Here is a 25,640-nt window from a genome sequence, read left to right on the forward strand (position 1 = left end):
GACCCCACGTTGCTGTGGCTCTGGCGTAGGCCAGCGGCTACAGCTCCGATTAGACCCCTAGCCTGGGAACCTCCATATGCCAAGGGAGCAGCCCTAGGAAAGGCAAAAAGACAAACAAACAAAAAAAATTAGTTGAATTAGGTGATTATAATAACAGATTCAATTGCATAAACAAGTTTGGGATCAAATACTACTGACAGTTGAGAAGCACTAAACTCAACTCTTTGGAGCAAATTGTCTGGGCCTATGAGCTACCTCTTTACTTTGGAATAATGTTCAGTAAGAAATAGACATCAGTCTTTACGTTATAGGGAGAGGGATGGAGAGCGTAAGTTATATGGTAAGTACTAAATGGAATTGGTTAAGAGAGCTTTTGTTCTTTTTGCCTAAGGTTTAATGTTTAAAGTTGAACTTAGAGAACACACGTAGTATGTGAGTATTCAAGGGCTCTTCTGATGTGCAGTAGTGGAGTGCACGTGACAAGGGCCATTCCTCGTGCTTGTCTTCCCAGTCCTGCGTCTGTGTTACCTAATACACTTGATTTTCCCTTAACTCCACAGCAGCTTCCTGCCACTTCCAGTCTCAAGTCACCTCCTCAAGGGATGTTAACGGAGCTAGTCCTCACATCCCCTTCTGTGCCCAGCGTTTTCCTGAGCAGAACATCTCAGGAGAGGGACCCCTGTCATTGTGAGCCCTCTCTCAACCCGCCCCTGGAGTCCTCTGTTAATTGTCTGTCCATTTCAGTTTACTTTGCCTATCAGCAAATTTGTTTTATATGTTTGTTTTTTCTTCTCCCCTCTTTTTCTCTCCCTCTCTGTTTTCCTTTTTCTTTTGCTACACTAACCAAAAGCTTTTTCTGTGTTTTTGCAGGCTCTTTCTTGATAAGGATCTTCCTAGGTATTTTCTGTTTGCTTTTTTGTGCGTAAAGATTCTAGTTTACCAGAACGCTTTGTGTCTTATGTTGCTTCGATGGCTGTTTTGATTTCGTAGTTTTCCCCTATGCAGACCTGTGCCCGCCTAGGGTAGAGCAAGACCTTATTCTGCAACCTCGTGCCCTGGGTTTTTCTGATATGTGTATAGTTTCACATATAGGAGCTCAAGTAATTTGTAGCATTCTTAATTATTTTCTCATTCCATTTAGCCAACTTGCCCATTTTATTCTTACACCCCTTCAGGTCTTCCTCTTCATTGCAAAGTAGAATGTTACTCCCCTCATTACATACAGAATCTCAGAACAATTTGCATAATTGTTCACTTTTTTCTTTGTCTTGTCCTGTGCAGTAGTAGAGACCAATTTAGTTATTTGGATAGCTGAGTCTGTGAGAAATGTTCTATTTATTTTTCAACATTTCTCTTTCTCCTGTTAGGCCTGTTTGTCTCGTCTATTTATTTTCTTCTTTTGGAATAGAAAAAAATCCTGGTTCAGTAGTGAAGGGAATTTTCCCTCCTTTCTCTTTGTCTGATTTAGGGAAGAAAATTGAAGACTACATGACAGTATAGCCTAATGTAGCTGAAATGTGCTTTAAAGACACAGACACACACAGACACACACACCCTGCCATGGTACCTTGAGAAAATCCATTTGGCATTATTTCCTGACCACCTTGGAGCCATACAGCACAACCTGTCTCAGGATTCAGCCCTGTCTCTAACTCTGAATTCTCTTGCTAGCTGGATTGAGTTGACATTGCTCACCAGTCTTATTGTATTTCTTACAACCACCTCTCAAGAACTGCAGCCCTTGGTGGCTGTTTCAAAAGGATGTGCTGCAGTAATTCCCAGGCACCAAACAAAACAGCAAAAACAACAACAAACCCCCACTCCCACCCCCCACAGCACATCCCAGTGCTACAAGATTTTAGTGAAGTCAATTTTCTTTGGTTTCGTTTGTTTGTTTGTTTTGTCTTTTTAGGGCTGCACCCAAGGTATGTGGAAGTTCCCAGGCTAGGGGTCGAATTGGAGCTGTAGTCACCGGCCTACACCACAGCCACAGCAATGCCAGATCCAAGCTGCATCTGCTACCTACACCACAGCTGCCTGGATCCTTAACCCACTGAGCTAGGCCAGGGATCGAACCTGCATCCTCATAGATCACAGTCAGATTTGTTTCCACTGAGCCACGACGGGAACTCCCTGAAGTCAGTTTTTTTATGTTAGCCAAGTTTCTACCAGTGAAATTTCCTCTTTAGGTTAAGTGAAAACCAGAAAGCAGAAATGTGAAGGAGCTTTCTTTCACAAATTTAAAGCATTTGTCTTATTGAAAGGGAAGCATGAAACCTAAATACTGGCCCTGAGAGGTGCTTAAATTCTGCTTTGGAACGTAATGAATCATGGAATAGAGGCAGCAGTGATAAGGATCTCTGTCAGGTGTCTCCAAAGTCACACATGCCCTCATGCTAAGAAGGGGCTTCATTTCCCTTCAGCACGAGTGTATCCAGACCTCACAGGGCAGCAGTTCGCCCCCAGTCCACGTGCCTCGGCAAACACTGAGACGCAGTAAGAGAGCGGTCTCAGGGGCAGAACCCCCAGGCGGCTTCTGCTGAAGTAGTGGATATCACTACCCAATATTGGAATTTGTCTTAAACCAAATTAAAATGAAAATTGAAACAAGGGCCTCATGGATGCAGAGAGTTTTCTCTGCTGAACCCAGGAAGTGGGGGGAAGATCTTCTGCCTTCCTTATGTATGGTTGCTCTGTGGGTCCCTTGGGTGCTTTGTCCATCTTTGTCTTGTTAGTTCTGTCTCTATTCCTTTGGTGTCTTTGTAGAGAATTTTCTTGACCCACACTCAGTGCCTCAAAAGCTAGATATTTGAGAGCGTATCACATACAGCTGACCCTTGAACAACACAGGTTTGAACCGTGCTGGTCCACCTGCATGTGCATTTTTTTCAGTAGGAAGTACCACAGCACTCTATGATCTGCGGTTGGTTGAATCTGTGGGTAAGGAATCTCAGATACTGAGGGCTGACTATAAGTTGTATATCTATGTTTGACTGCGTGGAGGGTCGGCCCCCCAACCCCTTGTTGTTTGAGAGTCAACTGTACTTCAGAAAGACTTGGATCTCAAAGCAGGTACAAAAGGATGTAATCAGGCTTCAAACTCCAGCACCCAAAGGATGAGATGTGGTTAAGAAATTCATTTAGGGAGTTCGCGTTGTGGCGCAGTGGTTAACGAATCCGACTAGGAACCATGAGGTTGCGGGTTCAGTCCCTGCCCTTGCTCAGTGGGTTAAGGATCCGGCGTTGCCGTGGGCTGTGGTGTAGGTTGCTGATGCGGCTCGGATCCCGCGTTGCTGTGGCTCTGGCATAGGCCAGCAGCTACAGCTCCGATTCGACCCCTAGCCTGGGAACCTCCATATGCCGCGGAAGCGGCCCAAAGAAATAGCAAAAAGACCAAAAAAAAAAGAAATTCATTTAGAAGAATTGTTTTCTCTCTGTTTCTGGAGAAAGAAGCATGGAGATGTGTTTCCAGAGAAGACATGCCAGCTATTTGTCATGGGATACCCAGAAAAGGTAGCAGCAGTGGTGTTCCCGTTGTGGCTCAGCAGGTTAAGGACCTGATAGTAACGCTATGAGGATGTGGGTTCGATCCCTGGCCTCGCTCAGTGGGTTAAGGATCTGGTGTTGCCGCAGGCTACAGCATAGGTCACAGATGTGGCTCGGATCTATTGCTGCTGTGGCTGTGGCATAGGCCGGCAGCCATAGCTCTGATTTGACCCCTAGCCTGGTAACTGCCATATGCCGCAGGTGCGGCCCTGAAAAGAAAAGAAAAGAAAAGAAAGAAAAAGAGGAAAGAAAAAAAAAGATAGCAGCAGTGAGGTTACCATTTGGGAAGGAATGCAGAGGAGTGTATCAGACAGGGAGCAGGGTATACCGAAGCCGTGTCACATGTGCAGAGGCCGCTGGAGAGGGGAAACCCACTCTGCAGGGCCGCGTGACGTGTCTTCCCGGGCGGGTCTCACCCGGGCTGAGGAGGGAGGGCTGAGGGTAGAGTTGGGGGCTGATCTGTGACACTGCATTTGAACTCACAATGGTGCTTCAGCTGAGACTTGCTGAACTGGAAGGTTTAATGTTAATTAGGGCCTACAATGTTTTACTAGTTGGAGAGAAAAGAGATACTAAAACAACTCAGTTTATGAGTATTTATTAAATAATAAAGCTTCTAGTTAGTTATTTGAAAACTGATAAATAATAATTGGCTGACTCTGGTATTAAAAGTCATTCTCTTTTACTGAAATGTCAGCTACAAATAACCTCTTCATTCTTTTATTTTAAATAAGGCTCTCTATGTGGTTTCTTTCATGAATCTTCCAGATGTGTCTGTGACATTTCTGAAGCTCAGCAGAACGGGATTGAAATGCGCAGGCTGCAGCCCACAAATGACTGACTCTTTGCTTCCTGCCCTCCTCACTGACTGACACAGGAGCTTGCTTAGTCTGTCTTCTTTTAGTCTCTGTCCACACTCACGTATCCCTTTCATCTTTATCCACTTGATTGATCTCACTATTCTGTGTTTATAGGCAGTAGGAAAACAGACTTGTCCAAAATTTATATTATATGCGTATGTAACAAGAGCTTAAGTATTCCTTGATGATGGTCACGGCAAGAGGAGGGGGCCCACCTTTCCCTCCCAGGAGCTTGAAGGTTCTGCTCTGCTGGTAGAGCTCAGTACATTGGAAGCGTTGGTTGGTGTAGGATTCTGCAGTATTCCTGACAGTGACAGGACCTGGACCAAGATGACATCAGCTGTTTTTGGGTGACTCCCTCTGCCTTTTTGACCTTAGGACCTTCTATCGTTTCGAGGCCGTGTGGGATAGCTCTCTCCACAACTCCCTCCTTCTGAACCGGGTGACACCCTATGGGGAAAAGATCTACATGACCTTGTCAGCCTACCTGGAGGTGAGAAGACCCAGAACCTGAGTGGCCATGAACGGCCAGCCCTGAACAGTGGGCACGTTACACCAGGAAGTGGGGAGGAAAGACGTGACTGATTTTTGTCTTCCTTGCTCCCTCTATATCGTTAAGTTACTTATTTTAGTATACTTTGCTTACTCTTCTGATTATATTAGATTCTGTTCTCATCTCTAGTTAATCAAAAAGCCACATAGGAGTTCCCGTCGTGGCGCAGTGGTTAACGAATCCGACTAGGAACCATGAGGTTGCGGGTTCGATCCCTGCCCTTGCTCAGTGGGTTAAGGATCCAGTGTTGCCGTGAGCTGTGGTGTAGGTCGCAGACGTGGCTTGGATCCCGAGTTGTTGTGGCTCCGGCGTAGGCTGGCGGCTACAGCTCCAATTCGACCCCTAGCCTGGGAACCTCTGTATGCCGCGGGAGCGGCCCAAGAAAATGGCAAAAAGACAAAAAAAAAAAAAAGCCACATAACTTATATTGTAGCTTCAGCTTTACTAGCCTAATATCTATTCTTCAAAGAATGTATGATTTTAAGAAAACTACCTCTTGGGGTTCCCATGTGGCACAGTGGGTTAAGGATCTGGTCTTGTCCCTGCAGTGGTTCAGGTCACTGCTGTGGCATGGGTTCGATCCCTGGCCTGGGAGCTTCTGCATGCCACAGGCTTGGCAAAAAAAAAACCACCTGTTGTTTTTGTAGTTGTGGACCAGGGCTAGTAGTGGTGAGCAGCACAGACTCTGGAGAAGTAGCCTCTCTGAGCTCGAGTTCCTGTCCTGCCACTTACTGCTCTCATGTCCTTGGACAAGTGACTTCATCTCTCTGTGCCTCAGTTTCCCCATCTCCTAAACAGGGGTGACAGTAAATAGCATTTACCTCAAAGGCTGTTGAGAGGCTGTAGACAAGGATTTAGAACAGTGCTTGGCATGTTAGCCGTTATCACAGGAAAAACTTTGAACATTTTTTGAGAAAAATAAATGCATCTGCAAGGAATACCACCTGACCTTAAAGATGCTATGTATTAGTTTGCTGTTGAAATAATTGGTAGAGCTGAAGTCTTCCACCCCAACATGTGGGACCAGCTTTCTAAATATGATAGCACCCTGTCTGTGGTCACAGGTCACAGGTGCTCAGTGTGCATTTAACCCGTGCCCACCCTGTCTGCTTTCAGCTGGATCACTGCATCCAGCCCGCCGTCATCACCAAGGATGTGTGCATGGTCTTCTACTCCCGGGACGCCAAGATCTCGCCGCCTCGCTCCCTGCGCAGCCTCTTCGGCAGCGGCTATTCAAAGTCACCAGACTCGTGAGTTTTTGAGACAAGTTTAGCTTCTGGTTGGATTGCCCTGCACAGAATCAGCTAGTCTTCTGGGTATCTGTAGCTGCTGTTCTCAGGATTCGTTCACAACCTGTAAACTGTTTTGGTAACTGATGCCTAGAGTGCAGTGACTTAAATGCTGGCATCTCATCGTGTGCTGACAGATAGATGAGGTAGTGCAGAAAGGAACATGACATGTCAACACTTCTCAAACAGTTCGGCAGGGACTGAGTGTTCTTTTAAATGTCATTCTTATTTCTAACAGTTTACCATTGGGATTTTCTTTTTTTTAAGATTTATGTTTAAGATCTGTAAACATACGTTGAAAACAACACCCTGAATACCTGTGCATCAAGAACCAGCTTAAAAATCAGGTGTAACTGAGAGAGTTAGTACCTTGCTCATCACACTTCTCAGAAGTTGATGTTTATCATTTCATTCTAGTCAGACTTTTACCTCCCTCATCTCTTCCTTCTTCTGGTAAAAAAGGGTAAATGTTTAATTTTTACATTTGTATTATAAATTATCTAGTTTATGATTCCATTTTATTCATCCATTGAAATAAGAATGTTCAAAAGTTTTTCCTCCTAGAAAAAAATATACAGAAGTTCTGAATAGGAAAGGAAGAGTGACTGATGAGAAGTGTCTGTAATTGTATTTGAGGGTGGGTTGTAGTCCCAGCAGAGGAGACAGTGCTTTAAGTCGAGAGAATTGAGATTTTTTGTGTTTTTGTGCTATAATTAAGCAGTTTTTTTTGTTTTAATTCAAACAGCAATCGAGTCACTGGAATTTATGAACTCAGTTTATGCAAAATGGCAGACACAGGTAGTCCAGGTAAGCTCTATAGATCGGGGGTGGTAGTGATCTCTGCATAATTAGAGCATATTATATCAAAAACTTACCCAACCCATGAAGGATAGATAAACATTTTTTAGAAACCAGTTTTATTTTACAAGCCACTTTGGTGGCGTGGTAGGAGTTAGCTTTTTCTGAGTTACAGCACTCTTTGGTTTCTGACATGCAATGCAGTTGTAAAAACTAGATGAAACCGAATGTTACTGGGCTCTGGATACTTTAGAACATCCGAGTGTGTCAGAATGAATTTGGCTTGGAAAACTTCAGAACCATCTCCCTCCCCACCTTAGCCCCAAAGATAACTTGACAGTATAACTTTACAGGTGCCATCAAACTAGAATTTGAACTTCCTATGCTCTAGAAGGACAAATTATTACCTTGAACTTGTTCTGTGTCCTCATGTCTCCTTGGACTGCTGTTTTTCCTCCAGCCTGATGGCCTTAAGTAGCAACGTACATTTCTGTGTTGGTAAACTGGAACATGGACAAAAATCAGGGTTTTTTAAAAACATTTAATGTAAATTTGAGAGAAAGTATTGGAATCAAGGCCCCAGGTAAGATTGAGATTAGAAAAGAAGACTTTGGAGCTCCCGTCGTGGCTCAGTGGTTAACGAACCCGACTAGGAACCATGAGGTTGTGGGTTCGATCCCTGGCCTCACTCAGCGGGTTAAGGATCCAGTGTTGCCATGAGCTGTGGTGTAGGTTGCAGACTTGGCTCCAATCCTGAGTTGTTGTGGCTGTGGCATAGGCCGGCAGCTATAGCTCCGATTTGACCCCTAGCCTGGGAACCTCCATATGCCAAGCGTGTGGCCCTAAAAAGACAAAAGACAAAAAAAAAAAAAGAAGACTTTGAGTATAAATCCAGGTCCCAATAGAAGCTAATTATACTGTCTAGATAGTTCCTTCAGGAGTTTTTTTTTTGTTTTTTTTGTTTTTTGTCTTTTTGCTATTTCTTTGGGCCGCTCCGCAGCATATGGAGGTTCCCAGGCTAGGGGTCTAATTGGAGCTGTAGCCACCGGCCTACGCCAGAGCCACAGCAACGCAGGATCCGAGCCGCGTCTGCAACCTACACCACAGCTCACGGCAACGCCGGATCGTTAACCCACTGAGCAAGGGCAGGGACCGAACCCGCAACCTCTTGGTTCCTAGTCGGATTCGTTAACCACTGCGCCACGACGGGACCTCCCAGGAGTTTTTTAATTAACAGAAATTCATGTCTTTTAAATGTGAAACCAGTGTAACATTTTTGTTTCATTTATTTATTTATTTATTTATTTATTTTAGGGCTGCACCTGTGGCATATGGAAGTTCCCAGGCTAGGGGTCAAATTGGAACTGGAGCTACAGCTGCCGGCCTATGCCACAGCCATAGCAACGCAGGATCTGAGCCAAGTCTTGACCTACAACACAGCTCACGGCAACGCTGGCTCTTTAACCCACTGAGCCACAATGGGAACTCCCCGTATAATTTTTTTGTGTGTGTCTTTTTAGGGCCACACTCGCAGCATATGGAGGTTCCCGGGCTAGGGGTCAAATAAGAGCTGGAGCTACAGCTGCTGGCCTACACCACAGCCACAGCAACACTGGATCCCAGCCGTGTCTGCAATCTACACCACACCTCATGGCAACGCCAGATCCTTAACCCACAGAGTGAGGCCAGGGATCAAACCTGCATCCTCATGGATTCTAGTCAGGTTTGTTAACCACTGACCCCTGGTGGGAACTCCTCATATAATATTTTTAAAAATTAATGATAAATAATGGTAACTGAACCAGTGTGTCATCTGCCATCTTAACTGAGGCACCAGCCGCAGGAGCGGCCCAAAGAAATAGCAAAAAGACAAAAAAAAAAAATTAACTGAGGCACCAGATTTGAGGCGTGTGTGAGTGTGTGATCCTTGCCTACTTTTCCTTATGAGTGTGTTTTTGTATATTTGAAACAGTAGTGTATAGACTGTTTAATCTTTCTAGCATTTTCTCAAGTTCCATTACCAGCTTAATAATTATCAAAGAGTATAAAACTCAGTTTTAAAAGAAGTTCAGGGAGAGAGTTCCCTGGTAGCCTAGTGGTTAAGTGTCTGGCATTGTCACTGCTACAGATTGCTGTTGTGGCACGAGTTTGATCCTGGCCCAGGAACATCCACATGATGTGGGTGGGGCCAAAAAAGAAGTTCAGAGAGTTGCTTTAGGGCAGAAGAGATAGATGTTTATTAGTAATCAAAATCCCATGTATCTTGAGACTAAACCCAATTTGCCATGTATATGAACTATTAATTTACGCTGAGCTAAAATTGGACTTGGGTTTTTCTCTGAAAAAAAAAAAAAGAGTTTTTTCCTCTTAGGCATGCAGAGGAGGAGAAGGAAAATCTTGGATACGTCTGTGGCATATGTGCGGGGAGAAGAGAACCTAGCAGGCTGGCGGCCCCGTGGAGACAGCCTCATCCTTGAGCACCAGTGGGAGCTAGAGAAGCTGGAGCTCCTGCACGAGGTACCCAGGGCAGGGGGCGCTCACGTGAAGTCTCTGCCAGGATTCCCAAAGCATCAGTCTTGCTGTCTGTGATCCTGGCTTTTCAGTTTTCCATCATGGTAGAGGCATCACATTTTGCTAATTAATTAAGATCTTGATGCGCTTTGTGTTTGCTGAGGCAGCTGTGTCGATCTTCCTAGGTGGAGAAAACCCGCCACTTCCTGCTACTCCGTGAAAGACTTGGTGACAGCATCCCCAAATCCCTGAGCGACTCGTTGTCCCCCAGCCTGAGCAGCGGGACCCTCAGCACTTCCACCAGCATCTCCTCTCAGATCTCAACCACCACCTTTGAAAGTGCCATCACACCCAGCGAGAGCAGTGGCTACGATTCAGCAGACATTGAAAGCCTGGTGGACCGAGAGAAGGAGCTGGCCACCAAGGTACGAGTCCTTCCTCTGCCTCTGCTGACACCCCCTCCCTGGAGGCTCTGGGTGCTAGTCTTTCTGTTCTGTCATTTGCATCTTCATCTTTCTTTGAGGGCCTCTGTTTCAAGGCCTGTGCTAACGCTGTGAATATAGAAATAAATAAGACAGTTTCTACCCTTAATAAGTTTACAGGTGAGTGGGTGACAAGCTTATAATAGAGGTGTGATCTCAAATGTCGTGAGGGCCAGAGGAGAGGCCTCTCCCCAGGGGGTGCTTGTAAACTGGCCTTGGAAGGATGCGCCACGGGAGAGCCAAGATTGGTGTTAAGGAGTCCATGCAGGAGAGGGGGTTGGAATCGCTCAGAGTATCCGCAGGTATTTGTGTTTTAGAGAGATTCCTCTGGCAGCAATACAGAGGTTGGGTTTGGGGTGAAGAGACAGGAGAGAGGCAGAAATAATCCTTTGTTTCAGTAATCCAGATGAGAAATGATAGTCTGTTAACTGTTGCGGGGTGGGGTGAAGAGGGCACGACCGAGACATTCAGAAGGCAGGGTCGGCACTCCTTGTTGCCTGGATGCAGCAGGGCGGCAGAGGGGATGCTGTGTCTGGGCACATGTGTCTGGGCAACTAACTGGCTAACAATAGAATATAGAAATAAGTGGAATTTTACGTGTGTTTAGTTTCATTAATAGAGTGTCTTCTAGTTGATTTTGGACATATGTCCATCCAGAAATCCAGAAATCTTCATGCCTTTTAGTACCAGAGCAGACCAAGGATGAGAGAGATGCTGTTGCATTCTTAAGCACTTCTAAGCTATGGTGTTTGCAGTAGTTCACTTTTGTAGTTTTTTGTTTGTTTGTTTTGTTTAGTTTCGTTTTTTTCTCTTTTTGCCTTTTCTAGGGCCTCTCCCACTGCATATGGAGGTTCCCAGGCTAGGGGTCTGATCGGAGCTGTAGCTGCCAGCCTATGCCACAGCCACAGCAATGCGGGATCCGAGCCACATCTGTGACCTACACCACAGCTCACGGCAATGCTGGATACTTAATCCACTGAGCAAGGCCAGGGATCAAACCCGAAACCTCCTGGTTCCTACTCTGGTTCGTTAACCACTGAGCCACAACGGGAACTCCTTTTTTTTTCTTTCTAGGGCTGTGCCCATGGCACATGGAAGCTCTCAGGCTAGGGGAACTCCTTTTTTTTTCTTTCTAGGGCTGTGCCCATGGCACATGGAAGCTCCCAGGCTAGGGGTCTAATCAGAGCTGTAGTCATCAACCTACGTCAGAGCACATCAGTGTGGGATTTGAACCTTGACTACGACCTACAGCTCACAGCAACGCCGGATCCTTAACCCACTGAGCGAGGCCAGGGATCCAACCTGCAGCCTCATGATTCCTAGTCAATTCACTTCTGCTGCGCTACGACGGGAACGCCTACTTTTGTCGTCTTGAGAATGACTTTATCCATTCAGTTTATCGTCTTTATTAGGCGTGTACCAGGCTTCCCTTGCTCTCCCTTAGTTAATTCTAGAGCTACTTGAGCAGCACCTGAGCTCCATTGTGGATCTTCAGCGTGTTATTTCCTTTCCTGCTTTAATCCAGGGCTTTGTTTAACCATTAAAACACTCTTCCCTTTGTTTTCCCTAGTGCCTGCAGCTTCTCACCCACACTTTCAACCGAGAATTTAGCCAGGTGCACGGCAGCATCAGTGACTGTAAGGTGAGCAGCTCACATTTCTTGTCCTCAAGCTGCGCTGCTTCTAGGTGGCTGGAGATGGGCATTGTTATGTTTGAGAATGTATGACATACCTGCTCTTGTATTTATTTAACTTTTCAGTCAGATCACTGACTTCTGAAGATAAGAGTGTTTTTCTGTGAGAGAAATTACCAGATGGGAAACATTTTGGCTTTTCCCTGAATCCAGAAGAATATTCTGTAGGGGGTGATGTATTATTATTATATGGCAGAGCACAAGAAGTCTGAGGTTCTTGGTGGCATGAAATTTTGTTTCCTTCGACAGTGAGGTGAACCCTGTAAAGAACTTCCGTGTCATTCCCTCTGCTCTGTTCTTCCTGACCTTTTTCCTGCTCCCTAGACCCTCCAAGCTTTTTGCCTTGAGGTTGTGTACACTGGCTGCTCCTTGGCCCAGAATAATCTTCCGGATATTCCCATGACTGACTTCCTTATCTGTTTTGTTTTTTGCTCAAATTTTGCCTCTTTGGAGCAAACTTCCTTAACCACCCTGTGTACAGCCAGCAGCTCTCTGAAACGTTTTCGCCTCCTTCCCTGCTTTGTTTTTCACTGCAGCACTGCTCCTTGCCTGGCACTTCTCACAGTGTTTGCGGTCCACCTCTTCACTTAGAACGGGAGCTCCAGGAGGGCAGGGCCTCTGCCATATTCTTAAAACAGTGCCTGTTGTTCTAAGTGCTCAGGACATATACATAGGGTCATTTAATTCAGCAGGAGACAGTAGCCATATAAAATATAAGTGTATTTTATAAACATAAAAAGCATCTTGCCTCTTTTGTAAATGTCTTGATTCCCACTGTGACACTTAGGCTGCAGAATATTTGTAAGGGTTGTTTTCTTGAATGCCCTAAAACAGAAGATGTGTAAATGTGACGTCACTGGCTGTCACAGTGTCTTCCTGTGGGGGCAGCCTTGTTCATCTGAACCTCACTTGTTGTGTTCTGTTTATTCTAGTTATCCGACATCTCTCCAATCAGACGGGAATCCTCCGTGTCCAGTTTCAGCAGTGCTACTCTCACTCCCTCCTCCACCTGCCCGTCTCTCGTGGACACTAGGGCCAACTCTTTGGATCAGAAGTAAGTCCCCAGGCTTCACTGAGAGAAGCTAATGCAAGAACCCAGGGAAGTGCCAACTTGCCACGAGCTCCGTGGTTCTCAGCTGAGGGCAGCACCGTCCCCCTGGGCAGCACGGGAAACATGGAGCTTCTTCTGGGTTTCACAGCGGCTGCGAGATGCTGCTGACATCTCTTAACATCATACCTTCCTAACTTTATGCATCAAATCATTGACTCCTCTTCTTCATTTCTGTGCTTGCTTTGCTCTTCCATTCACACCCCTGATCCTCTCCCCAGTTATATCGGACAGAGGAAGCCCCATCCTGGCGAAAATATTTTGAAATTACTTTGGAAAAAGTGTTTTAATGACACAAGGAAGTATATAGATAAGAACAATAGAGACAAGTCTGGATTCCATGAATTCATCATTATAATCCCTGTTCTGCAATGCACCATCCATCTCCTCTGTCCTGTCTCCATCCATTATGCTCACTTGTCAGAAGCCACCTGGTTATCACCCAGCTGTCTGTCTTCCTGTACCAAAACTGACACAGTGGGCTGGGGAAAATAACACAGCCAGGTAATTTAATTAAATCAGGGATGCTGTCAACTGCAAGACATTATTTTTATATGCTACTAAGAAAGAAAAAGCACCGTCAACTAAAATGTAACATGCCATCAATTATAAGATGCATCCCAATTCAAGAAACGGTAAAGTATGAGAGAAGGGGGCTTTTTATTTTTATTTATTTTTTAGTGTTTTCCTCATTCCTGCTACTTTTATTAATTGGAGTTCTTTTTTTTTTTTTTTTTGGCTTCCCTGTGGCATACGAAGTTCCCAGGCCAGGGATCAGATATAAGCCACAACTGTAACCTAGGCCACAGCTAGACAACGCTGGATCCTTAACCCACTGTGCCGGGCTAGGGATCAAACCTGCATCCCAGCACTCCCAAGATGCCACCGATCCTGTTGCACTACAGCAGGAACTCCAGAAATAGGCTTTTGAAAATCAGTGAAATACAAATAATTAGGCTAAGCCGCTCTCCAAAGATAACAGTACAGAGCATGTTTCTCACACAGCAGTTTGAGGCTGGTCCGGACAGTGGTGCCACTCTGCTCCACACCGTCACTTAGGAACCTGGGTTTTTCCCATTTGTTCACTTGCTCTGCCAGTCCCTCAGTCAGTGGCCCTCAGACTTCCATGGCATCAGCGTTACCTGGGAGGCTCGTTAAAGCCCAGACGCCTGAACTCCATCCAGAGTTTCTGATTCCATAGATCTGGGTTAGAGTCTGAGTATTTGAAGTTCTAACACGTTTTCAGGTGAAATTGAAGCTACCCATCAGAGCCTACACTCTGAGAACCACTGCCCTAGGTAAATAGAAACATACAAGGGAGTGAAGTTCTTATTCCAGACAGCTCTGTTAGTGGGCTTCAGAATGGGAAGAGAGACTGAGTGACTCAGTGTTCATCCATGATCAGTGCTTTCTGTAGCTGCTGAAGGATGACACCATTTGAATTTGGCATTACCCTTTTGATGCCAGCTTTATCTTAGCTAAGCTCTCTGAACGGATGCTGCCAAGGTTCCTAGCTTCTCCAGGTGAGGTGGTTGTGCAGTGATCTCACTGAAGCTCTTGTTACTCCTTTCTTCCTAACCTCTCTTTTTTCAAGGACCCCAGAAGCCAATTCCCGGGCCTCAAGTCCCTGCCCAGAATTTGAACAGTTTCAGAGTATTCCACCTGTGGAAACGCCCTATTTAGCCCGAGCAGGAAAAAATGAATTTCTCAATCTTGTTCCAGATATTGAAGAAATTAGACCAGGGTAAGTACCTTATTGACTAGGGATGACAGGTATGAAGAGGCAAATGAGCAAGAACTTACTTGCAGCTCTGCTGCAGGAGATCTGCATGGAAGTCTGATGCCGGTGGAATCCGAGGTGAAAGAGCTGGGTTGGGTTCCTGCCCCGGGAGTGTCATCACCCCTGGCACAGCTTGCAGTGGTGATGCTGTGTGCTCTTGCACTGCTTTCTTTAACAGAGGGATTCTAGGCCAGATCGATCATTTGGCCTGGGAACATTTGGATGGTCCCCAGCTCATGTTCACTTTATTTTTGTGGGAAACTAATCTCTCTTGTACTGTCCTTTTTAGCTCCGTGGTCTCTAAGAAAGGATATCTGCACTTCAAGGAACCACTCTCCAGCAACTGGGCTAAACATTTTGTCGTGGTCCGTCGCCCCTATGTCTTCATCTATAACAGTGACAAAGACCCAGTGGAGCGGGGCATCATCAACCTGTCCACAGCGCAGGTGGAGTACAGCGAGGACCAGCAGGCCATGGTGACGGTCAGTGCCGCCCCTCTTGCTTCTCTCTGCCATGCACAGCCTTCCCTTGAGAGTTCTGAGCTCTGTCGTGTGGTGCAGAATCTCTCTTTTGTGTCTGGTCTCTGAGCCTTCAGTGTGAAGTGCTGTGTTCCCTCTGTGACGGCGGGGGGTCCCCACTGTTCAGCAGCCACAGCAACTTTCTCATCTTCCTGTGTCTCTTTCAGACACCCAACACCTTTGCTGTCTGGACAAAGCACCGCGGGGTCCTTTTGCAGGCTCTCAATGACAAAGACATGAATGACTGGTTATATGCCTTTAACCCACTCCTTGCTGGCACAATACGGTAAGAAGTTGTTCCTGTTTCCCTCCTCCCCTTGGTTCTTAGTTCCCAGGACATCAGCGTAAAAGGCGAAGGAGTCTTGTTCCAGACAGTTTCAGGCAGAGGAGGGACAGGAGTGCGCATGTGGTTGTAAGGTGGCCATGAGACCGCAGCTTCTCCTAAGGGGTCATCTGGTGTCCCGAACGGTCCCATTTGCACCCATTGCATCTCCTGCTTGGACTTTTTGTTCTGAAGGCGTCTGCAGCCGGGGCCCATGGGGTGGTCTGTGGGAACCTTCATGGTCTCCCAGGATCCAGTTGTATGGTCCAGCCTTAGGTCCTGTGAGGGCCTGTGGGCCTGGGTTCCCACGTGAGGAGGACCCCAGGCTGGCCTGTTTGTTCAGGGGCCCAGAGACCTGGGCCTGTGGGGCAGGATGGGACGGACGACATCTGGATCCAGTTCTCCAGTCCTGCTGTCTCTGATTCTCCAATCGCTTTGTCGCCCACAGGTCAAAACTCTCCCGCAGATGCCCAAGCCAACCCAAGTACTGAGTGACTGCCGAGCACCCTCGCTCGCCTTCGAGAGATAAAGTGTTTTCTCTCATTTCTTTCTGTGATTCTTAACAGTTACACTTGTGTGTGACCCTGTGGCTGAGCGGCTTGTCCCTCCTCGTCCAGCCCTCTATCCAGCGCTCCCGTCCCCACCCCATTGCTCTGTACTCTTTTCCTTTCTCCCGTGCTGAGAATCTTGTTAGAAGCATGTGGCCTAACAAAAGGGGAAAAAAAAAAAACACGAAAAAACAAAACCCAGAGGGGATCCAGTGACTCTCCACATTATTTAGTGGTGTATTTTGGCTTCCTTTTGTGTGCCTGGTCCCCATTATGACCACCTCTTCTATCGGTACTGCTGTCTATGGATATCTCTGTTTTTCAAAGCAAAATAATACTTTTTTCTTTTCTCTATTTGTGATGTTTGTCTTGGGTGGTTTAGAGACTAAAGGAGGAGACATCTGCTCTTTTTAGAACCTGAGAGGAAAAAACTTAGCTTTGTTCCTGCTGTCTCTTTTTGCCATTGCTAATCCCTGCATTTTCTATCCAGGGAAACGGTTGTCATGAGCTTAGAAATGGGACAGGTATAATTCGCTGAAATTGGGGCTTATATAGAACGTAGTTACGTAATTTTTGTTTAGCAGGTTTGGGACAGTGGCTGCTGTTGACCTTGTGAGAAGAGAAGAGCCGGTGATATTGCCGGCAGATTTGAAAGGACCGTGGGCCTGGGCGGCGGGCCGTGCCAGCGGGTGGTCCGTAGGATGCTTGCCCTTCCTCCGGCAGGGCTCCCCTGAGCCTTTGGTCTCCACTGGGAGGAACCTCTTCTCTGTTGCTCAGTTCTGTTCTTGGCATCAGCGACGACAGGGGTACAGTTGTAATTAGTGCCGGGATGTCCTACACAAACATCCCACAGGGAGGGGGTGTTTCACATCCTGGTGATGAGCGTGATGGTCCTTGTCATCAGGATAATGATGATAATGCTGGGGAGTGACCTTGGGAGGATTGTAGCACCCTTTGATCAAAGAAAAATAGCTCTTAAGTGTAAACCTGGAGTCTCCCTCTGAATCCAGTGGTCATTTTCAGTGATGCTTGTCTTCCCTATGCTCGTAAATAAGCAAACATGGCAGGCTTTCTTTCTGGATCCCAGGACCGTAACGGACTTCCTTCCACCACTAAAAACAGAGGGACACCTGGGGCAGAGAAGAGGGTCCACCTGAACCCGGGCCCCACACGTAGTTCTCCGCATCTGCCTGGCCTCCACACCTTGGTTGTCTCCACCACGTGTGGAAATACAGCCGGAGAAGAAAGAAAGACGCTCATGACCCATAGTCACCTTCTCTGACCACGGGGTCACCTGCCCGCAGCGGCTGTGATAGAAGATGCCGCTTTTCTCAGCTGCAGGAAGTTGTGCGGGAATGGCCCAGGAAGAAGGCGTCCACTTCCTCCAGTCACTTTGCTCCTGACTTGGAGGTGTTCTGTGCCCTCCTTCACCCCCTCGCGCACACCTCTGTTGGACCGTCCCTCGGGCATCCAGGAAAGTTTCTGCTCGCTCCACTTTGTGGGGACTGAGGGTCCTCGGCCTCGAGGTTGCTGACTCTCTGGCAGCGAGGGGAAGGGCTGTGCAGAATGGTTGCTGAGTAGGCTTGTCCTCACCCAGACCCTGCTTCTGGCTTCCTGGCTGGGCTCACCTGGCTGCATTCATCAGAGAGGAGGAAGAGTGAGTCTCGGAGAGCCTCACGAAGACAGACTGGAAATCAGAGGTTGTGACCGGATCTGAAAAATGATCAATAACAACACTATAGTCAATTTTTTTAACCTTCTTTCTCTCCTTAAAACATAGGTCACTAGCTCTAATGTTGTTGGTTTTCTAAGTGGTAGATGAGACTTTGATGTAGTTAGAGGTTTCCTGTCTAATGGACATGGCATATGCCCTCCTGGTGTCCACTCAGATCCAGGGTCTGTGTCTAGAGACAGCTTCCTGGGCCAAAATTAAATCTCATGTCAGGGAGATGAAGGTTACTTTTAGAATTAAACCACAGATGCTGCTGCTGTTGCAAAGTCTGGTAGGAGGCTCCGTGTCTGTGACAAAAGGGTGGGGGGGGGAGCTGACGGAGAGTAAAATCATGTAATACACTGAAAGGACTTTTTTCTTCTAACTTAAACAGACGTGGCTTGGAAAGTCTTTGCTTTGGAGGTGTCAGGTACGAGAATAGGCCGACTGGATGTTTGTAACATCTCCGGGAGAGGACCCTGCAAGGAAGCAGGGCCTCTGCGGGGCTCACAGCACAGGCAGCCCCATGGGGCCCCTTTCTCAAAGGGCCTGTTTTCAGGTTGGAGCTGGGACAGTTTCAAGATTGATGTTCCCTTTTAAGACTCCGAAGCTCTCAGAGAAAATTTATGACAGGAATAATTGATGAGGTTTTTGCTGAAGCCATAGTGGCAGGAAAGTTGAAAGAACTCAAACCTTTAAGGAAAGCACCTTTTGAGGGATTGTTTGTTTGTTTTCTTTTTTTTCCCCCTAAAGCACTCCTTTAAACAAAAAGAAAACTAAAAATAAAGAAGGAACATTGTTACATAAATGAAGGAAAAAGGAGTGCTAGTTAAAAGTACCCCCCCCATCCCCCGCCGTCCTCCTCTTTCCTGCCAAAGCAGAACATGGCCTCACGACTGCCACCGACCAGTGCTCATGCCCTCCTGTCTCTGCGCCAGCCTGGGGGTCAGCCAGCTCTCAGGCCAGGCTCTGCAGGGCCGGCCAGCCCGTGCACACAGCCACAGGCGCAGGCAAGGGCTGCCTCTGGCAGCTGGGCAGGCACTTGAATTCCAGTGCATTTTTATAAGGTGATGAAGGTGAGGGACATGATTTTTCCCAAGAAACCACTACTTTTTCTTCCCTTCAGGCCTGCCTAGAACTTACACAACAATTCATATTTTCAGTGGGGTTTTCCAGCTCTTCTCAGATAAGGAATCAATTAAATCATTGATTAATTGGGGAAGATCTTTTGGTACCTAAAATAAAATGATTTCTCCTGGCACATGTATCAAAGCAAAGACTTTGTCGCCTGCTGCTTCTTATCTAATTTACAAGGATATTTAATTTTGTAAGGTATTTGTATATTTATGCAGCTGTAATTAATTGCACATTGAACTGGAAAAGCAAGGGTGACCTAGCGTGTGGCACCTGTTGGTACTCGGCCTTCCCCCGTCCGGGCTCCACTCCGGTTCTCCTGGACGGTATCAGGGCTTGTTCGTTTCTCGTTTGACTCGGTCCTCCATTTTTCCTTTTGATTCCCTTTTTAAAATGTGATTGTTAACCTGCTCTTTAAAGAGACTAATTTTGCTGCTGCTCTCAGAAGGTTTGCTGAATGTATTTTAACCAGGACTCTAACTTGATGCACCGCCATGTCCCCCCAGCCAGTGAATGATTCGCCCAGACCCTGACTGCGCAGCGGGAATGTATAGATTTGTGCTTCCTTACTAAGTGCAAGTGTCAGCTGAGAGATTATCTGCTGCTGTTGTTCAAAAGGCCATTTATGAAACTTGTATTGGAGCCCCATAAAATCTTAGGAAAGCCTCTAATCATTTGAAGGAAGAAATTAGAGTTGATTCAAATTTCATGTTAAAAACTCACAGCCAGACTGGCCTGTGTTCAGATGGAAAGCTGGAGCTGAGGTTGGTCTCTTGCCAAACCCTAGCTGTCATGTGTTTTTTTCATGTCTTCGAGTTCGTTGTTTTCATGCAGCATATACCCTGGCATCATTCACCTGAGGAGTCCATCTGCCTTCTCACGAGTCGTCCTAGAACTTGTGGCTCTAAAGTACTTGTCGTTGAGATTTCGAGTCTCTCGTCACCACCCTCGTGCACTACAACAAAACCATGAAGCATAAGTGGCCTTTTTGAACCAAGACTTTGCAAACTGATCTCTCCCCAGCGAAGGAGTTGAGCACATTTAGCAATGATGTACATTATTAATTTCAGGTTTTCATTTTCATGTTTTATTATGTAAATACTCTCTGATGTTTGGAGCTTGAGTATACAGTATGTAAATATAGTTCTCGTATTTGTACTAATTCTGGTTCTTTTGCTGTATAGCCTTAGATGTGCAATGCGGACATTATCTACCTGTGTGTGGTAACCTTGCATCGCAGAACTCTTAGTGAACGAGCTAAACATAATAAAGGTACAGCCAGTGCATCAGAGCACTCTTGATGTGCATTTATTCTTACATACTCCTTTTCTGGGGCAAATGTCACGATGCTATGACCTACACGTTCCTTTCTGATAATTCAAAACCACAGTTACTATATAACTAATGTGCTGCTGTTTCTTTGTAAGTACTCTCCTCCCAAGTCTGGAACGGGCTATTTCAGCTGGGAGATCTGTCTTTTTTCCTCCAGAGGCCGCTCTTTATGTCCCTACCAGTGATTCTGTAGTGTGGTGGTAGGTGGGTGGAGGAGGGGTTGCGACTTCATTGTGTCAGTTTAACAGGTTCCTGTGGTGAGCAGAGGAGCAGGGACACTGCCCTGGGTATTTGGGGAGAAATGGAAGCAGGGAGGGAGAAGCAACAAAAAGCAGCGATTGGGTCAACACCTTCCCAGCGCCTCCTTCTCCCAGTGTGTGTTTGGATGCTGACAGTTGAGCAGCAGACAGAACCAGCCAGGTGCCCATGTGGGCCTCCCGTTCCAGGGAGGGAAGATCTTCGTTCCGCAAATTCATCATGTCACAGCAAAATAAAACTGAGTAAAAGGGAGAAGGCATGGGAAGAAAGCGTCTCTTTAGATTGTGTGGTCAGGGAAGGCCTCTTTGGGGAGGTGACATTTGTGTGGACTCCCGAGTGAAGAACGGGTAAGCCATGCAAATCCCTGGGCGTAGCAGTCTCCGGGCAGAGAAAGTAAGTACCTAAGGCAGCATTGTCCTCGGCAGGCCCCCAGATAGCAAGGAGGCCGCTGTGGAGCAAGAAAGCAGCCAGGGAGCAGGTGGACTTCAGGGCTTAGGGAACTCATTTCATTAGAGTGAAATAGGAACCAAGGGAGGATTTTGAGAAGATAAGTCCCGTGATCTCATTTGTGTTTTTAAAAGACCATTCTGACTGCAGGGTGGAAAACAGCCTGTGAGTGTGTGGGTGAGGACAAGCAGAAGAAGGGAGGCAAAATAGGAGATTGTTGTTCCCGGTGTTGCAGGCAGAGGATAGCGGCTTGACCTGAGGTAAGGGCAGTTAAGCTGGGGAGAGATGATCAGATTCAGGACACTTTTCCTTTTCTTTTCTTTTTAGGGCCACTCCCACGGCATATGGAGGTTCCCAGGCTAGGGGTCCAATCAGAGCTGTAGTCGCCGGCCTACACCACAGCCACAGCCATTCCAGATCCGAGCCGCATCTGCAACCTACACCACAGCTCACGGCAACACTGGATCCTTAACCCACTAAGTGAGGCCAGGGATCGAACTCGCAACCTCATGGTCCCTACTCAGATTCGTTTCCGCTACACCAGGACGGGAACTCCAACACTTTTTTTTTTTTTAACTAAAGGGTAATTGATTTACAATATTGTGCCAATTTCTGCTGAAGAGCAAAGTGACCCAGATATACAAATGTACACCTTCTTTTTCTCACCTCGTCCCCCATCATGGTTTCTCCCAAGAGACTGGACATAGTTTCCTCTGCCACACAGTTAGGACCCCATTGCCCATTCATTTTGAAGGTAATAATTTGCATTGACCAACCCCCAACTCCCAGTCCATCCGCTCCCCCTCCCCTTCCCACATGTCTGTTCCCCACATCTGTGAATCTGTTTCTGTTCTGTAAATAGGTTCATTTGTGCCATATTTTAGATTCCACATGTAAGTGATAGCATATGATATTTGTCTTTATCTTTGACTCACTTCACTTAGTATGAGAATCTCTAGTTGTATCCACGTTGCTGCAAATAGCATTACTTCGTTCTTTTTATGGCTGAGTAATATTCCATTCTGTAGATGCACCACATCTTTTTCATAGATTCGGGGCATGTTTGTTGGAACTAACAGTTTGCTGAGGGACTGCATGTAAAGAAAAAGGAAAGGTAGGAGTTCCTGTTGTGGTTCAGTGGGTTAAGAACTCAACCAGTATCTAGGAGGACACGGGTTCAATCCCTGGCCCCACTCAGTGGGTTAAGGATCCAGGGTTGCTGTGGCTGTGATGTAGGCCAGTGGCTTCAGCTCCAATTTGACCCCTAGCCTGGGAACTTCCCTATGCTGCAGGTGCAGCCTGAAAAAAAAAAAAAAGAGGGAAAGGTAACTCTGGGGCTATGTGCCAGCGCCAAAAGGACACTTGTGGTTCCCTCAGAGGAAGAAGACGGGGAGAGCAGGCACAGGAGCTCCTGACCGAAGAGCCCGGTTTTGGCCACGTTCCCTGAGAGACCGAGGTAGGGGATGCACTCGCTGGGTTCAGGGACAAAGACTGGGACTAGAGGCCCACTGGGGAGCTGTCTCATGAAGGGAACAATGAAGGCAAGAGGTGAGGAGAGCGGGGAGGGAGCAGCCAGTGAGAACCAAGGGCTGTGGGCCTGGGCAGTCAGGAGACAGGACGGCCCGCAGAGACCGGGAGAGGGGCCTGAACACAGGGTGGCCTTTGCAGACCGACTTCAGGAGGTGTTTGGGGACAAGGAAGTGATGGCCAAGTCCATGCAGCTGACCTGTTAAAATAAGAACTGAGCTGCAACCACAGGCTTTGGCAACAGAGAGGCCTGGGGAGCTTGCAGGAGCCAGCGCGCGCCCTCACTGAGAATACGGCAGGCGGGAGATCCAGGTTTCACTTGCAAGACTTTGAAGGCTGTGGCTCCGTCTGCAGATGAGCAGAATTCCTGAGAGCAAACCTCAGAATCGGAGCGTCAGGAGCAGTGCTTCTTGAAGTTTAATGTGCAGCCAACTCCCCTGCAGGTTTTACTAGATGCAGATATGGCTGAGGAGGCCTGGAGTGGAGCCGGAGACCCCGCATTTCTTTTGCTTTTTAGGGCCACACCCGTGGCATGTGAAGGGTTCCCAGGCTAGGGGTCCAATTGGTGCTATAGCTGCCGGCCTACACCACAGCTCACTGCAATGCGGGATCTGAGCCGCATCTGCGACCAACACCACAGCTCACGGCAACACCGGATCCTTAACCTGCTGAGCAAGGCCAGGAATCGAACCCACCACGTCCTCATGGATCCTAGTCGTATACCTTACCCCTGAGCCACAACAAGAACTCCAGAGAGAGCATTCCTGAGTGGTGGTGCTGAAGAAAGCCTAACCAGAGCAGGTGCCAGGGCAAGTGGGAGGAGAAGAACTTGAAAGAATAGTACAGGGAGTTATGTCAAATTTCTAGGGGAGGAGGAGGAGGCCCATGGGGTCAGGGCAAGGTTTTTATGTTTGTTTTTGCCACACCCTTGGCATGTGGAAGTCCCTGGGCCAGGGATCGAACTCACGCCGCCACCTCAACCTTCGCCACAGCTTCGGCAACACCAGATCCTTAACCAGCTGCACCACAGGGGACCTTCCCCAAGGGTTTTATTTTAGAGGAAGCAGAGAGCCCAGCATGTGTGTCTATGGATGAGCAGGAATGAACCAGAAGAGAAAAGCCGATGACGGGATGAGACCAGAACAGAGAGGTGGCTGGAGAGCTGCCTTTGGTGGCTGGTGGGGGTGGACCCGGCACAAGAGGGGAGGTGGATCCCGGGTCCCAGGAGCAGTTCATCTGCAAACTAGGAGGCCGTGCAGAGCTTGTGGGCAGCCCCCCAGACCATGCCCAGGCCCTCCTGGGACTGGGCAGTCAACTCTAGGCCCTGTCTTCCTGAGTTCTACTGGACTTTTCCTTTAAACCGCCCTAGGGTTTGCAAAGTGGACTGTCCCCTACAGGTAAGCCTCGTCTGAGTCGCACAGTCACCACGGCTCTCACAAAGCCGATGCTACGGAGCATCCGGAGGTCCCGTGGAACTGGACCCCTTTATTTAATGCATTACTTTTACACCTGCCTACTGGTCATTCCACTTTTCATCAGGTGCAATTTTTCTATTCTCCCTTAGAAACTTCTGGTCTCTGCACAGTCCTAAATCTTCAGTGTTCCTGAACACCTCACAGGCTCACACTCTGGCTTTAGAACACATATCCTCTGGGATTTTTCAAAAGTGCTCGTTCTTTCTCCCTCGCGTGGGCCATTAGCCGTTTGCGTTCAGCTGCAGGAATTATACAGCAAGTGAGCAGCAGAGCTGGGATTTTCAAAACTGCCCCAACTCGTACTTTCCTTACACATCCGCTTATGTAAGTCAAACAAAGCATTTGACCTTGGGAGGTTTGCAGAGAAGGGTTGTTTTTGTAGAATTCCTGCCCAGGCTTTGATCTGGGATTTGGGGAATTAGGGCAAGGCAAAAAGTGGTTAAGGTAACTACTAAAGGGAGTTGATTTAAGCATTATGAGCCAAGCATTTGAGGATTTTCTAAAAACTAAATGTCAGCATGAAGCCCTGGCCCCAGCCAGCCCTGGCTGTACCCTGCTCTTCTCTGGGGGACCTGCCTTTGTTCCAGTCCTGCTCTCCTTAAGCCTATTTGCTGTAGTTTTCCAACCCTTCTGGGAAGCAGTGGTTTTTGCTAGTTGTTAGCAGCTTAACAAAGCAGTGGGAAGGCTGTGTAGATGTATCATTAGTAATAGAAGAAAAAATTATTAATAGTTTGATGAGATAAACATGTTTGCCTAAAATGATGCTATGCAGTAGTAACTCGGGTGTGTCCAGATGTTTAGTCACATTGACTCAGCATAATTTCTCCCTTGCCAAATCTCAGACTAGAGCAATCAATTCGTTCCTGCAACAGAATCTGATAGTAGCTTTCCTTGTAAGGAAGGCTTGCAGAAAAAGGAAATAGTTGCAAAAAAGTTGCTAGTTATGAAAAAGTACCAAGGCTGTCTTGAGGAAAGCAATCGTGTGTGTAAAGTTCTACCTGTAAAATCTTTGCAAGTGCTGCTTGTTCTCCACAAGTCATTGAAAGTTAATTTCAATTTAGCTTTCCACTTAAAGTCAACCAGACATCTCTGACCTACAGATACACCTGGTTTCTGACTTTGCATGATGATGGCCCGCTAATCTGATGGGGAAAGGGTGCTGGGCTCGGCCCTAGTAGACTTGAATTAAAGTTCAGTTCTGCTACTAATTAGCTGAGAAAGTCAGCTTCCCTGAGCTGAGATCCTTGTTTCACATAAGATAATACCAACCATGGTGGAAGTGCCCATTGTGGATCAGCGGTAATGAACCTGTCTAGTATCCAAGAGGATGAGGGTTCAATCCCTGGCCTCACTCAATGGGTTAAGGATTCGGCATTGCTGAGAGCTGTGGTTTAGGTCGCAGATGCGGCTCGGATCCCGAGTTGCTGTGGCTGTGGCGTAGGCCAGTGGCTATAGGTCCAATTTGACCCCTAGCCTGGGAACTTCCATAAGCCATGGGTGCAGCCCTAAAACGAAAGAAAGAAGGAAAAGGAAGGAAGGAAAGGAAGGAAGGAAGGAAGGAAGGAAGAGAAAGAAAGAAAGAAAGAAAGAAAGAAGAAAGAAAGAACAGAAAGAAAGAAAGAAAGAAAGAAAGAAAGAAGAAAGAAAGAAAGACAGAAGAAAGAAAGAAAGGAAGAAGAGAAAGAAAGAAAGAAAGAAAGAAAGAAAGAAAGAAAGAAAGAAAGAAAGAAAGAAAAAGAAAAAAAGAG

The 25,640-nt window shown here is 47.0% G+C and overlaps 1 protein-coding gene across 6 annotated transcripts in view; it reads left to right on the forward strand.

Moving 5' to 3' along the window:
* Positions 1–20,144, forward strand: part of KIF1B (kinesin family member 1B) — a 167,999-nt gene extending 147,855 nt beyond the window's left edge. For all 6 annotated transcript variants that reach the window (XM_047791712.1, XM_047791713.1, XM_047791716.1 and 3 more), the window contains 11 exons: positions 4,785–4,899; positions 6,076–6,209; positions 6,994–7,055; positions 9,418–9,563; positions 9,743–9,982; positions 11,610–11,681; positions 12,665–12,786; positions 14,435–14,584; positions 14,910–15,102; positions 15,306–15,424; positions 15,909–20,144. In XM_047791712.1, the coding sequence (XP_047647668.1) occupies positions 4,785–4,899; positions 6,076–6,209; positions 6,994–7,055; positions 9,418–9,563; positions 9,743–9,982; positions 11,610–11,681; positions 12,665–12,786; positions 14,435–14,584; positions 14,910–15,102; positions 15,306–15,424; positions 15,909–15,951 (1,396 nt within the window). In that variant the 3' untranslated portion in view covers positions 15,952–20,144. The remainder of the gene's footprint in view (positions 1–4,784; positions 4,900–6,075; positions 6,210–6,993; positions 7,056–9,417; positions 9,564–9,742; positions 9,983–11,609; positions 11,682–12,664; positions 12,787–14,434; positions 14,585–14,909; positions 15,103–15,305; positions 15,425–15,908) is intronic.
* Positions 20,145–25,640: the final 5,496 nt, after the last annotated feature.

This window comes from Phacochoerus africanus, chromosome 8 (assembly GCF_016906955.1).
Source record: "Phacochoerus africanus isolate WHEZ1 chromosome 8, ROS_Pafr_v1, whole genome shotgun sequence".
Lineage (NCBI taxonomy): Eukaryota > Metazoa > Chordata > Mammalia > Artiodactyla > Suidae > Phacochoerus > Phacochoerus africanus.